General features: G+C 37.6%; 1 protein-coding gene across 14 annotated transcripts in view; it reads right to left on the bottom strand.

Moving 5' to 3' along the window:
* GRIK1 (glutamate ionotropic receptor kainate type subunit 1) overlaps positions 1-14,781 on the bottom strand; it is a 389,636-nt gene that overhangs the window by 22,409 nt on the left and 352,446 nt on the right. For all 14 annotated transcript variants that reach the window (XM_035283110.3, XM_035283108.3, XM_054249096.2 and 11 more), the window contains one exon: positions 2,009-2,234. In XM_035283110.3, coding sequence (XP_035139001.1) covers positions 2,009-2,234 — 226 coding nt within the window. The remainder of the gene's footprint in view (positions 1-2,008; positions 2,235-14,781) is intronic.

Genomic DNA, 14,781 nt, shown 5'->3' on the forward strand with positions numbered 1-14,781 from the left:
GTGGACGCTAATTAAAAGTCTCATGTTAAAGTGCAAACGTTCTCAGGAAGGGTGATACACATTGTTATTTTAAATCATTATTACTAGACAGGAATTTTGGTACCAAAAAGGAGTGTTGAAATATGGTGGAGTAGGGTTATGAGGTGGGAGATAGAATGATAAAAGTACAATTTTTGACTTTATAGTTTAGAGATAGTTCTATTAAGGAACTACAGTTACTCCTCTACGAGGGTCTTGATTCTGCAAAAATTCAGGCAAAAGTACCTACTCTTGGTGTTCTTGTCTGATTTATGGCCCATTAAAATCAGCAGTGATGAGATATAAAAAATAGCATCTAACTTCCCTCACCTTTATTATCAAAAATGAGGTGGCAAACCTTGGTCAGGAAAATAGGATGTTGTTTTTAAGTAAAAAAAAAAAGGCATAATATCCTGTAAGCCAGTGCAAAATGATCCCCTGAGCCTCCTACAAAACATGTTGACTAAGTTATAGGAGAGCTCACCACTTGGGGAAAAATATACACCTCACTAGCAATATTAGTATTTTCATGAGGAAATGTTATCGGAAATAAAGAAGCAGGAAGGTAGCTATAAATCTTCTAGCCCAATCATTTTGCAGAAAATTTATTTAGAGGACATAATAATAAAGCTAACCATAGCACATATTTCTAATATCAGGCAGATAGCAGAAAGTCAAATTAGCTGTGTATTCATGGTAAATGTAGAAGATAGTTGAACTTTATCTGATTAGTTATATTCATATTAATTAAAAGTTGAATATATGAAGTACAGTTTTTTCTTTTTTAATGAATTTGTTGCTAAATAAAAACATTAGGGGAGTTCACTTGAAATCTAGATTTTTTTTTCTTGGAAAATGAAATATTCCACAATCTTTTTCTTAAACTCTTACATGTCTACAACTATCTGACCTGAAAGGCAGCTGTCTCCTTTAGGTAAGTCATGTGATCTGTAATTTTCTATAGTTGCTACTGTTCCTTACTACCTCCTGGCACAAGCATGCTTTGCTCACTTATATCTGCTTGGCCTCTGTAAACATTTCGGCTTGTGATCCCTGCCTGATGTGGAAAGTCAAATCTGATCATCCCGTTCGAACGACAAAGATACTAACACAAATCAAATCTACCTCAGGTCCTTAATGCTCTGGCTTGACTGTTAGCTGTGACTTCTGGACCAGCCCAGCAGTCTAGAGAGTCCCCGATTCCTCTCCTTTGGAATGCTTATTAACAAATTACCAATGGCTCACTTGAGAAAAGCAGGTTCCCACTATACCAGAACCTTATATGATACCATTTTCTATAGCGAGGGAAACAGTAGACAGGGAGTTTCCTATGGAGAGGAAATCACTAATTACCCATTGAATTCTACTCATGTCTCTTATAGACATACAAGAATTCATTGCTATATGGGTCCATATACCTAGGGAGTAATATTCCTAGGAGAGCGGTGACATGGAACTAAGGAATTTGGAGGTTTTACATAGTTGTCATTGATTGCATTGCCTCAGCAGATTATACTAATAGTTTGATCTTTATCCTTTTGCTTTTGACTGATATAGCCCTCCTTTTTCATCTGTCCTTATGGAACCCTAGTCCTCTACCTTTTGCTATCCATATGCAGAATCAACTTTCTTCTAATTTAAGGCAGATACGTTACATAGGCATATATGGGTATTGAAGGAAACAATGTGAAGAGGATTAGTTAGAAACATATTCTGTTTAAGATATTTGGGGGTGAAATAATAAAATCTATATACTCTAAAATATACATTGGTAAAACTTGAAAGAAACATTAGTTAAAGTATATTAAGTTAAATATCAGGGAATCTGTAATTCAGACTATGTCTCTGATCAAGTTGGATATTTCTACTGTTCACTAAAGGCATTGTAGGCCTTCTCAGAATTTGGAATAAAGAACTCTGAGCCCATTTCCTTCCACACTAGTAACTGACATTCTCTGTCTCAGTCTTGGTTCACGTCTGCCCCTCTTACCAATAGGCGTTCCCACTCCGTAACCTTTGGAGTCAATGAGGCCCCCGATCTGAGTGAGGTTGCAGTTTCTCTGCGTCACATACTCAATGCTGGTGGACTCCATCAGCAGCGCGTAGTCTGTGGTGAGCACTCTCTGGATGCCCTCGTCACTGTTTCTTACCAGGGCGGTCTGCTGCCTGCTGCTCATGAAAGCCCACATCTTCTCATAGGTAGAGATTTTTGATTTCTGCAGGGAAAGAAAGCACACTCACCAGCAGAAGAGGGCTGGAAAAATATGACCGAAAGGTATTCAGGTCTCAATGGTTCAGATAATGATGGGGAGGACACTTTCTCTGCAGGTGGGGGGAGTCAAGGGAGATGATCACAAGGCTTCAGTTTTGTAGCTGAGAAGAGCCCAGTTTACTCACTATTGGACAGCATTTGGAGGCACTGAGGCAGCTATTGCATGGAGACCTTGACCGATTGATGCAAGACATTGGTGCAAGGTCCTTTTGTTGCTTTCAGTTAGGGAAGAAAGAACATTGGTATCAATAATAGCACCTGCCTAATGAACTGTGGCCACTTAAGAACAAGCCATCATGGCCCACTGAGCTGAGGGGTGACTAGCTCACTCCGGGACTCTGTTCATTGAATTCATTTTTCTTTCAATCACTCAATTCCAGCAGGTGCTGTTGTGCTGTTTCCAGGTATGTAAGTTTCAATCCCTGATCCAGCATTCCTAGCCCTGGGGTAAATCACTGACTTCCTTTGCTAGATTTGTGGGAAAACTGTCATTCACTCTTCTCTTTTCTAGAAAACCTAGAATGTAAATGCTCTTTTCAAATTAAAATTTAGATAAGAAAAATCTTCACACTGTATTTATATGCCTTTTTAGATATATAATTTTAATTGCAATCATATTTTACATAATGAGGACTGAATGTATTATTTCAAAGCATTCTATTAATGTTTGTCTTTTCTCATATTCTTCAGCTTTTTGATAGATTCAGTAATAAATTATATGTTATGTAATATATGCACATATACATATGTACCACTGCTTCATTATCTTACTTTCTTTGCTAAAGTATACTGCCTACATTTTCATATTGCTTAAATCTGAATTTTCCATTCTTTTGAATAGAGATCTATGATTAGACATTTTGCATTTTACTCTGTAATTTCCATACAGTTCCATTTTTTTTTCTGAATTTGTCTTCATTTGCATCAGTATTCTCCTCCATTTATTTCAGAGATGAAAGACGTTACTGGTATTTTTAAGCTAACCCCAGTTATCACAATTATGCGCAGTGCTCACACATATTATACAGATCCCTTGGCAGGGACAGCATGCATCATCTCAGGAGTGCAGGAAAGCTTGAAACACATTTTGGGGCCATAAACAAGAAATGGAATACCCGTGGAGTCAACTCTATCATGGTTATTCATGCTCAAGTGTTCCTGGGGGCCACTCAATTCCAACCTCTATTTAGAACCTCAGTTAATACCATAGGGTTTATGAGTTAGGGGAGGACAGATGGCATTTTTTCAGATTGTTAGGCATCTGAAAAGCCCCCTGAGAAAGGTCTTGTGAGACAAATAACAATTCAATAAACAGTACCTTATAGATATTTGGAATTTTATGGGACCCATTTTGTCATATTGGGCCCCTGTGAGTTACACCAGTCCCAGAGATACCTGCAAATTATAGCTCATGTGCCCATGACAAAGGCGTGCTTTGGGGGTTAGGGTTACTGCTTCATTTGTTGTGTGATTTCAGCCTTGCAAAGTCTGCTAATGCTAAACTTCTAATAAAAGAGCTACTCATACAAGTGCAGACAGGTCAGTCTATCTTTTGGCAGTAAATGCATAGCTGGGAAAATTATTCTTCCATCAGGAAACTACCTTAAGGGAAAATAATTTTCTTTGAAGTCTAAAATTTTAAAGTTGTCAGAGACTTTAGAGATCAGCTCATATAAACTGCTACTTTCACAGAGGAGGAAGTTTTGGTTCAGCAAGCTTGGAGACTTCAAAAAGTTACAAAGCAAGTTAATATCAGAGCTAAATCTGGACTCCAGGACTCCCAATATCTAATTCAATGTTCTTTCCACTGTACCATGCTGATTTGGTTCAGGTGGATGTCTATATTGCCAAAATTCTTTTTAGAATTATTTTAATCTTATTTGATCTATATTCAAAAATACAGCTATTATTCAGGGACTCATATGATTCCTTGGGGTGGGTTACTAGTTAGTTTTATATTAATAAAAAATAGGAATCAGCCTTATAGAAACATTTCATAAATAACATTTATTTTTTTCATCGTATTTAGATTTTTTTAAAATGAGTGTTGTAAATCGTTAGAAAACTGAATTGGAGGTTTATGGAAGTCAAAAACGAAGCCAACGTTCAGTTCATCCATGGTAAATGGAGAAAGTGTGGGGAGTTCTTTAATTCATCGGGGAAATTGAAGGGTATGGGAAAGAATGGCATGATTCAACCCTAAACCTAAGTTATCTGAAGTGAAGAACTTTATTATTTTCAATTCATGGCAGACCTAGGTGTGGTCCTTCTGCACAGGATAAATATGTAGGTCATACCACACGTGACTTGCCCTGTGAGTATTCAGCAGCATGCAAGGGGTCTGATCTCAGGTCATGAGTTTAGTCAACATCAGTTGCACTAAATAGCTGCAACGTTTCTAAACACTTAACTTTTCAGTATTCTTTTCCTGTCACAGCTTAGTAACAAAATGTTTCCTAAGCCAGCATGCTCTTCACACTACACTGTGAGTAGCACTGCTCTGCGGCACAGAGATCATGTATTTAAATCCAACAACAGCCACATCTTCCTTCTTGGAGGAGAAGGTTGTTCTAGGCCTGACCTCTCCCTGGGAGCTACGGGGGAAATCTAGTTGGCATGGATGCCTTTGAGCAGGGAGGGCAGAATCTTCTCTCTGACAGAAAACTGTTACTTGGTAGGGGACTTGGTAAGTTGAAGGTACAGGGACCATTATAAATTCCTGTGACCCCTTGCTATTCTCACTCCAGCAAAGTCATGGTAAACAGAATGGGAGCAGAAAGAGCAGCGTTTGCTGTTATTTAGAGCTCTCTTTCATCATTTAGAAAGTTTGCTGTTGTGAGGCTCTATTGTATTTCAGTTAGAATTCTAGGCTACTTGAGATGCTATGGAACTTAGAGTTTGCAGGAAGATCCAGAATGTGGCTAAGGAATAACTTTTTAAATAGGTGGAAGTATCTGTAGATAGCTCAAGCACCTTAAGGGATAGTGAGTTTTCTTTTTCCTTTCCTTTCCTTTTTTTTTTGAGATGTTGTTTTGCTCTTATTGCCCGGCTGGAGTGCAATGGCATAGTCTTGGCTCACTACAACCTCTGCCTCCCGGGTTCAAATGATTTTCCTGACTCAGCCTCCTGAGTAGCTGGGATTACAGGCACCTGCCATCACGCCCAGCTAATTGTATTTTCAGTAGAGACGGGTTTTCACCATGTTGGCCAGGCTGGTCTCGAACTCCTGCCCTCAGGTGATTCACCTGCCTCAGCCTCCCAAAGTGCTAGGATTACAGGTGTGAGCCACTGTACCCAGCCAAACACAGTGCAAGGGCACTGGGCAGCTGCAAGGAGGATGTCATACTTATACGAGTTTTACATAAGGAGATGCTTCAACCACCATGTTCTACTCTCTAAACCAACCCCTTCCTGTCACATATGCAGATCCTGAGGTCAGGGACAGCAAATAACACACAGAAGGTCCGATGGTTAGTGAAGGAGGCAGCACAGAATTGAGGGCTCTTTCTTCTTTACTGCTGAGTTCCGTTCACTGTCATGCCATCCTCAGTAATGTTTAATTTTTGTTAGATAAAAAAGTAGAATTTTGGGAGTATTCCCTCTCAAGAGATTTTTTTTTTCATGGGTAAGTCTCAAACCTTAGTAATTCTTAAAAATAAAATTATACTTCATGAAAAATTATCATACATATTAAAAGACCACACAAAGTGTTAGAATGACAGCCTGGGCATTTTTGTACTTCTAAATTACATATAATCTTAGCCAGCCTGCTAAATTACTCTAAATAATATATGTTTCAAAAACAGAAAGAGTGGTTACCTCTTATTTCACTAGATATGCCAAAAGTTAATCAGAATATTTGGAATGTCTTCTGAGCTTCTTAGCAAAAGTTGCTAAAACTGAAAAAGCCTTTACTACATCGGAAATCATCCAGGATTTTTTTCTTCCTAATCCTGAGAGGCATCTGTTTAGATAAATTCATTTTATCTGTTAAACCTGATTATGTGGCTGCCCTCATGCTGATGAAACATTGTTGGCAAATAATAAGTATTTTTCATCTGAAATCTGTTATAAGGGAGTGTTACTGCATCAGTGTTTGATGAGCATTATTTATTTCCTTTTCCCTTATAATACATTCAAGTTAAACACTCACTGGGAATTAATTTGTAAGGTCTACAGGCAGTTAAAAATACTTACTGCAAACAGTAATAACAACCAACACATGCAGTGTTTATTTACTGTGTGCCAAGCAGTATTTTAAGCACTTTGCATATCTCGATTAAGTGGATCCTTACAGTAATCATATGAAACAGGTACCATTATTATTTCTCTTTTACAGATGAGGAAATAGAACAGCACATAAAGAAATGAGGAAACCAGGATTTGATCCCAGTAATCTGGTTCCAGAGTTTGTGTTTTTAACCAACAGGAAATGAACTGTCTGTTTTAATATACAGAACATTAAACTCCTGACTTCTCTAATGTTTCAACAGAATTAACAAATTTTCTAAAGAAATAATTGAAATAAGTAGCTGTGGGATCTTTCTACTATAGCCAAGGCTATGGCAAGTCTTGTACTCATCATATAATGTCCAGAATCGATTTGCCTGACTTAATAGCTTACATGTGTTTAGACAAAAATTTTGATAGTGTTTTAGGAAGTGCAGCAGTTGGAACCTGGAAAACAATGTGACTATTGTTTATATTGTTTCTTTAACAGTATTTTGGTTTTCATATATTTTCACTGTTTTTAATTGCAGGATTTCCACCACACAATGTAAAGTATGTGCAATTTCTGGGGGAGTCGTGTGGTCTTAAGCCTGATGGAATCTCCATTTTATAAAATATCCCTCTAATGTTTCTTTTTTATTGAGATAACTATTATTTATCAAATTATTTCTTTCACCAGTTATTATAAGACTTTTACAGTTAGGATGTATAATCTCATTTTTCAGTAGAATCAATAATCATGCAATTCTACTTCAGACTAATATAACTGAGATTTTATATATCGATCTGTGTTTATGTATATTTTTACATCTGTCCGTAACTCTAAACACCTAAATATGCATTAGAAATGTTATTGATATTTGATCTTTTTTATCTTATCAAAAGTGATCTTATAAATGTGGTAAATATATACATTTTGAACAAATGAAATATCACAAACAATTATATTTTAAAATCTCCAATTCACTTTTACTTTAGGCTAGTCCCGATTTAAGACAATCCTTAAAAATTAACCAAAGACATAGAAATTAGCTATGTGAAATGGATATATCAGAGGTGAATAGTTGCCTTAAAAACAACCATTTCTTTTATACATGATTAATATATTATTTTACTAAATAATAAATTCTCATGATAGTTTGAAAATGATTTAATTTACAAAAATCACTTTGAAGGAAGATAATCAGAAGAAAATATTTATAGTATAGGTAGGGCCTCTATCTTTCAAATGTGTATAATATGAACTTTGCAGTTGATTATGTCTTTATCTTGATTTGATGAAAAGTTATGACATTTGCTGATTCTCCAACATTTAAAAAATTTATGGATTCCCTTTAGAAAATTCTCTCAGCAGGATTTAAACACATTTGCTAAAATATTTTTCATGTTTTTCTCCTGTCTAGAGTTAAAGATTGGTCTATTACAGGCAATGTGCCAGCCTTTGAAAAAGGTTAAATGACCTCATAGATTTCTTCCCAAACAAATACACTTTTAACCTACAGAGACCTAACATTTCTGACACCGCTGGTAAAATTGGCTTGATTTTTCAAACATAAGCTAGGAATTCTTATGTGAAGAGTGGCTTCCTATGCAGAGTATTTGAGAAATAGCTTTCATCTTGTGCTTCCTGAAATGGTTTTAACTGTCTGAAATCTGTCTCCCCACAATGGCTCATTGCTTTAGTGGTGCAGTGCTCAGTAACTTCTTTGAAAGGTCTTTTGGGTTGATGACAGCACCTAACCACTCCCTGGAAGGAGATGATAAAGGTTAGAGAGTCCCTTGTTCCCACTGCTGGTCCAAAGTCCCTAGACCATGAAAGCCGGAAATGACAAGTCTTTTATGATTTTTTAAAACCTATTTTATCCAAGTCATTTTAGACTGAGTCATGATTTAATCTGTGTAATCCTCTGGTTTGAGTCTGGGAGGATAGTGATTTGTTACAAGGCAAGCTTCTACTGAGAAGCATTTCTTACATGAATATTTCATAGCTAATTCAGCTCACAAGAAATTCTGCCACTACTTCCTGTCTGTACAATGCAACCACATATTGTGTTGTATTTAACAGGTCTGCGTACACCGTGTCTCTATATTACTATTCAGATCTTTACATCTTGCTCATGATTTTATACCTTTTCCCCATCCTAAGTGCCAATCTCAGTACCAGCCATACTGAGGACCCAGAAAAAACATAAACTGAACTGAATTAAACGGAATTGCCTCCCTCTGTTCCTTGTTGCATTCTAAGAGTGGCTTTACCATCTTTTGCCTACCTACCACCTGGGAAGTGGTTCTTCTGCAAATGCAATGCATGTGCTCAAGACTGGCCTCCAAGGCCAAGGGTTGCTGTCTGGCCAGGCCTTCAAAAGTCTTTGAGATCTTGGGCACTAGCACTTCTTCTGGACTTTTCTGTTTTTTAGCAAAAGGCAGACAGTGCAGAGACGACCGACAATAAGGAAGGTGAACAAAGACCAAACTAAAATATTTATAAATCTAGAGAGATAGAAAAAATAGGACTAATAGCTAAAGGTAAGGGTTGAATAATTATGGTGATGATATTATTAGTGATAGTTACAATAATATCTAGTGTTTTTATTGCTTACAGTATGCTAAGTGGCAGTATAAACATATTACCTATATTAAGTCATTAAATCCTCAGAATAATTTTGAGTTAGATATCACCCTCAATTTATATACTGGGAAATCAAGGTACAGAGAGATTAAGCAACTCGCTAAGGTCCACATAACTTACAAGTAGAACCCAGGCTGTCTGGGTCCAGATCCTGCCATCAAAAGCACTTTTCTGTAGGTTTTACTTTATATCCCAGCATATGATGTTGGTTATATGTCTTAAGAAGACTAGTTGGTATTCTCAATCTCTGATCCATGGGCTAAAACCATTATCCTCCTTCAATGATGGTTCACAAGGGTCACTGGGAATTCCATTCTTTCAGGTCTCCTGTGGTTTCTGGACATTATCATGACTACCCTTTCTTCATCTGAGGAAAAAAAATGTGACTTGCTACACTATCACTGTGAGACCAAAGTTTGGACTATCTTATTAGCCCATAAGGTAATTAATAGAATTCCAACAAGAAAGAACAGAGCCTTTGTACATTTCTAACTTTCTGTGAGAGAGAAAACCAGAATCTTAGTTTACCATTTCTGAAAGAAAAAGTTGGAATTGGATGTCATTATTGTCATTTGTCTTGGATATAAAAGATGGAAATAGGTCATGTAGTCCGTGGGCAAGCTGAATCCAAGTTGTGTCCACAGAGCGTGGCTATGAACTGACTGATCTTTGTACCTTCTAAGATGCTGCTGGTGGTTTCAGGGAGTTGGGAGTGAAGGAAAGCCTTTACCCTTCACACTTGTGAAACAGTTGAAAGGACCAAACAATTTCATCAGCAGAGAACAGAGAAACCAATAGAGGTAATATTAGATTACTAATTAGTATTATCTCAATAGAAATGAGAGGGATTTTATTTAAAAATCTCCTAAATAGAGCCTGTTGAATTATTAATACACTGACCTATAAACATTGTCCATTAATTAACTTAATGCTGATTGCCTCATATTCAGAAAAGAATTTCTCAAAACATCTCCCACAGTACCTGGGCACTTGATGAAATGTTCTGCCTCGCTTTAACCTTGTCCAGCTAATTGGTCATGTGGTACCTGAGGCCCTTTGAACGAAATAGGCTATTATATTTTCCACAGTGCTTAGAACAATCCAGAGTGCTGATGACCTTGTGAAAATGTAACACTTAATAAGCATCATTAGCTGAGGGGTTGTGGCCATGAAACGTAGAGTTGCTCTTTTTTTTTTTTGAGATGGAATCTTGCTCTGTTGGAGTACAGTGGCATGATCTTGGCTCACTGCAACCTTTGCCTCCCAGGTTCAAGCAGTTCTTCTCCTCAGCCTCCTGAATAGCTGGGACTGTAGGTGTGTGGCGCCATGCCCAACTGATTTTTGTATTTTTAGTAGAGATGGGGTTTCACCATATTGGCCAAGTTGGTCGTGAACTCCTGACCTTGGCCTCCCAAAGTGCTGGGATTATAGGAGTGAGCCCCCACTCCTGCCCCCCCCCCCTTTTTTAATGGACAAAGTCAGATAGAATCTCAGGATGTTCATCTAAAGTTTCGTAAGAGTATGTGGAATTGAATTTATGATTTAATCCTATTCTTTTGTGTAAATACTGTCCTTGAAGATTAGTGTTGTTCCATCAATGAATGACTCAATGAAGGAAAACTGTCACTGCCTCCCGTTTCAGTCATGTCTTAGCTTGACCTAGCACTTATTTAAAAAATTTCCACTTATTCCTTCAGCCTTATATGAGTTCAGGTGGTAGATTGTGGAATCTCACCTGAGCTATTTTTAAAAACTAAATTTTGATTTTTTTCATGTTGATAACGGAACACCTCAGATCCAAAATCTGGAGCGTCATACTGTCTGCAAGAATAGCCAAGTCTAGGAGAAAAAGTCAATGGATTTTGAATGAAATTTTAGTGAGCAATTTCTGGCCACATATTTCAAAGGTAAACTTCACTAAGCACATCCCTTGCTTGTGGCTCAGAGAACAAATGTGAGGCATTCGAGTATTTTGCTTGGTCATGGATTTTGATAATGTCTGAATCCCTTTCCTCCCTCCAACTGGCCATCCTTTGGCTATAAAATGATTTTAAATGAATGTGACAGTAAAAGGATAGGTTCCTATCATTGGGGTGCTTCCAGAGGAATATTGCTCTCCTGAGAGCAAAAACATTTTAAATTAGACTGTCTGATGAGAAAATGTTTCCTATTAGAAGTTTCCTTGTGACTGAGTGGAGACAGGACCCATCTTAGTGAATGGCTTGCGCTCCAACAACTGATTAGGGTGTTCCAGGTTAGGTTAGGCAAATGTAGCTTTCCTTATTCATTCTACAGCCCAAGAGAGGTTACTGTCTTTGATTGAGAGAGAAAGGGCTGGAGGAGGGAGGACCTGATGGCAAAACAGAGGTGAAGCATGTTAATGTGGAGCCAGGTCAGGACTGAGTTCTTGTCACTGCATCTGCTGTCACTCAGTGATTTAGGGTGGAACTACCCTGAGAGGAATAAAGCAGAAATGTTTCTTTCCCCTGTGGAATAATCCAGCTTAAGAACCTGAGTGTACATTCCTCTGACGCTTTCTGACAGCTTACCATCCTCGAGGGGAAAACTAAATCGGATTTAGTCCTTGTTCTCTTTTCGCAAATAAATTTCTTCTCGGGAAACTGGGTTGCTCTGCCACAAGCTAACTTGTAAAAAGAGAAACTTTGCAACAGTGTCTCTTCTTGTGTGGGTTCCTATGTATCAGTCCACCTCTCTCTCCCTCCCTCTTTCTCTCTCTCCTTCCTTCCTTTGCTCCTTCATTCAATCTCCTTCCCTCTCTCTGATAGAAATCCACCTTTCTCAGAGTATACTTGCTCACTTATTGAAAACATAGTTTTCTGAATGCCTACTATGTGGCTGGCACTCTTTTAGACTCTGGTGATGTAATGGCATACAAAGAAGACCAAGTCTCTGCCATCACGGAACTGACTTTCTAGAACTCTCTGAATTTAGCTGAATCTTGGCTCTTTCATTGCTAGCTTTGTAACTTTGTGGTAAGTTACCCAGCCTCTCTGTGCCTCATTTTCCTCATTGATGGCGATAATATTGATATTTATCTCAACTGGTCCTTTGTAAAGATAAAATGAGGTAATACAGGTAAAGCATTTAGAAACGGAGTGTGTGGCTCAGGGCTAGTGCACAGTGCATACTGCTATTTTCATTGGTGCCGTTGCACTATCATCACATTCTTCCTCTCTGAGATGCTTATTGTTTTATCATTTGCCTGATGACTTGAGAGAAGGCTTTTATTGATGCCTTATTTTCAGGACCAGGGAGAAAGCAGGAGGCCTCTCAGAAAATGCTCAGGGAGCAACAGTTGTGAGCATAGCACGTGCCTGTTCTGTGGAAGTGCATTATCCAAGCATGTCTTAATGTAGTCATTCAGTGTCCTGCCAGGAAAAAGGAGAACCATCTCTTTTTATGTTTAAAGAGGGGCATGAGAAAGAAAAGATCAAAGTGAGCTTAAGGGACCCAGTGTGGAGTCAAATTACAGGAATTACATGGCTGTAATTCCAGCACTTTGGGAGGGTGAGGCAAGTGGATCACTTGAGGTCAGGAGCTTGAGACCAGCCTGACCAACATGGTGAAACCTTGTTTCTATTAAGATAAATAGATTAGCTGAGGATGGTGGTGTGCACCTGTAATCTCAGCTACTCAGGAGGCTGAGGCAGGAGAATAGCTTGAACCCGGGAGATGGAGGTTAAAGTAAGCCAAGGTTGTGCCACTGCACTCCATCCAGCCTGGGTGACAGAGCGAGACTAAAAAAAAAAATGAGCTTAAGAGACACTTTGTAAGTATGGATTGAACATCTCTATTCCGAAAAATCTCAAATCTGAAACTTTCTGACTACTGACATGGTGCCCCATGTGGAAGGTTCCACACCTGACCTCATGGGATGGGTTACAGTCAAATGCAGTCAAAACATTTTTGTGTGTAAAAAATTATTTAAAATACTGTATAAACTTACCTTTAGGCTATGTGCCCAAGGTGTATATGATGCACAAATAAATTTTGTGTTTAGATTTGGGTGCTGTCCCCAGGACATCTCATTATGTATGTGTAAACATTCCAATATCTGAAAATATCCCAAATTCTAAACACATCTGGTCTGAAACATTTCAGATAAGGGATATATAGCCTGTGCATAGATCCCTGTGTACAGTAGCAAAGTCAGGTCTATTGCTTTTTCAAGGAATAACACAGCTTCTTTCTCTTACATTTGTAGTATACATCTAGAAAGAAGTAGAGTCTTCTCTGCCTTCTGCCAGCCCATTTCCTGGTCCTTTAAAACTCTTTGATATTGCTGAATGAGGTAAACCATCTCAGATATTTTTTCAGATATACCAAATTCTACCTTGGCAGTGCCTCTTTGTCCTGTGAGTCTTGCAAGTGACATTCCTGGTTTCTGACAAGGACCAAGATGAATCACTAGCTTGGGGTATCTTGTATCTCTTCACAATATTGATTTTAGGAAAATACTTTCAGCAGCTTGCAAAGCCATATATTTAATGTCATTTATTCTTAGAACATCACTGTCCAAAGAAGAGACAATCACCATGCTTTACACATACATTAAATAAATGATGCACTTATTAAAATAAAAAATGTTTAAAAATCTTTTTTAACACGGAAGAAAAGTCAGTCCTACTTTTTCTATTACTTTGCGTCTTGATAAAACTCTAGATGTAGTTTACTTTTAAAACAATTCCTTTTTATTTATTATTGTTATTAAACGTTAAGTTTTATTGCATCGTTAATTCCTATTTTTGTGAACCAATACTGTTATACAAAGAAGTGTGTACTTTTCTTTTCTAACCTTAGTTTTTGTTTCTAAGCTTGTATTTTTCACGAGTCAAAACAGTCCACTCATAGAATAACAGACACTGGAGATTCAGAAGGGTGGGAGGGTGCAGGGCTGACAGATGAGAAATCACTTAATTGGTACAATGTATGTTATTTTGGTGATGGAAACCCTAAAAGTCCTATATCCATGTAAAAACAATGCCATGTATACCTCCTAAATCTATAAACAATGTTTAAAAAGGAAATATGAATGAAAGAAGAAAAACAGAGTTCATTTTGAGCTCAGTGGAAATAATAGAAAGGAAAAGATTATTTTAAAAAATATCCCCAAAATAGTCCTCTCAGTGCTGAGGTGGTGACTACATTTTTGGTAATCTGAATATGAATCCATGACAAGGGTGTTTTTAGAGATTATTTTGGTTACAACTGTTGTTTTCCTTTTGTTCACATGGACATTAACCTCCACTAATTTTTTTTTTAAAGCTTTATCCCCTTCTCTGTTATAGACTAGGTATGTGACTTGGAACAGATAATTTAGCGTCTGAAGGTTTTGCTCTTTTCATAAGTAAAGTGAAGAGTTGAACTTCATGATCTCTACACCTATTGGATCTATTAAAATCTATTTTTCATGGGAATTAGAGTATTTGAGATTTGATAATAAAAGTACTAAGGTTTCCTACAAAAGCGAGGCAGGAATCAGCTTCATTACTATGGATAAGTAATTAAAAAGACCTCAACAATGAAATGCCCTTGACATGAAAACTAAACTCATCCAACGTAATTCTCTTTTGGTGCCTCAGAAGACAATTTGAAAAGCTTCAGGCATGGC

Source organism: Callithrix jacchus, chromosome 21 (genome assembly GCF_049354715.1).
Source record: "Callithrix jacchus isolate 240 chromosome 21, calJac240_pri, whole genome shotgun sequence".
NCBI lineage: Eukaryota > Metazoa > Chordata > Mammalia > Primates > Cebidae > Callithrix > Callithrix jacchus.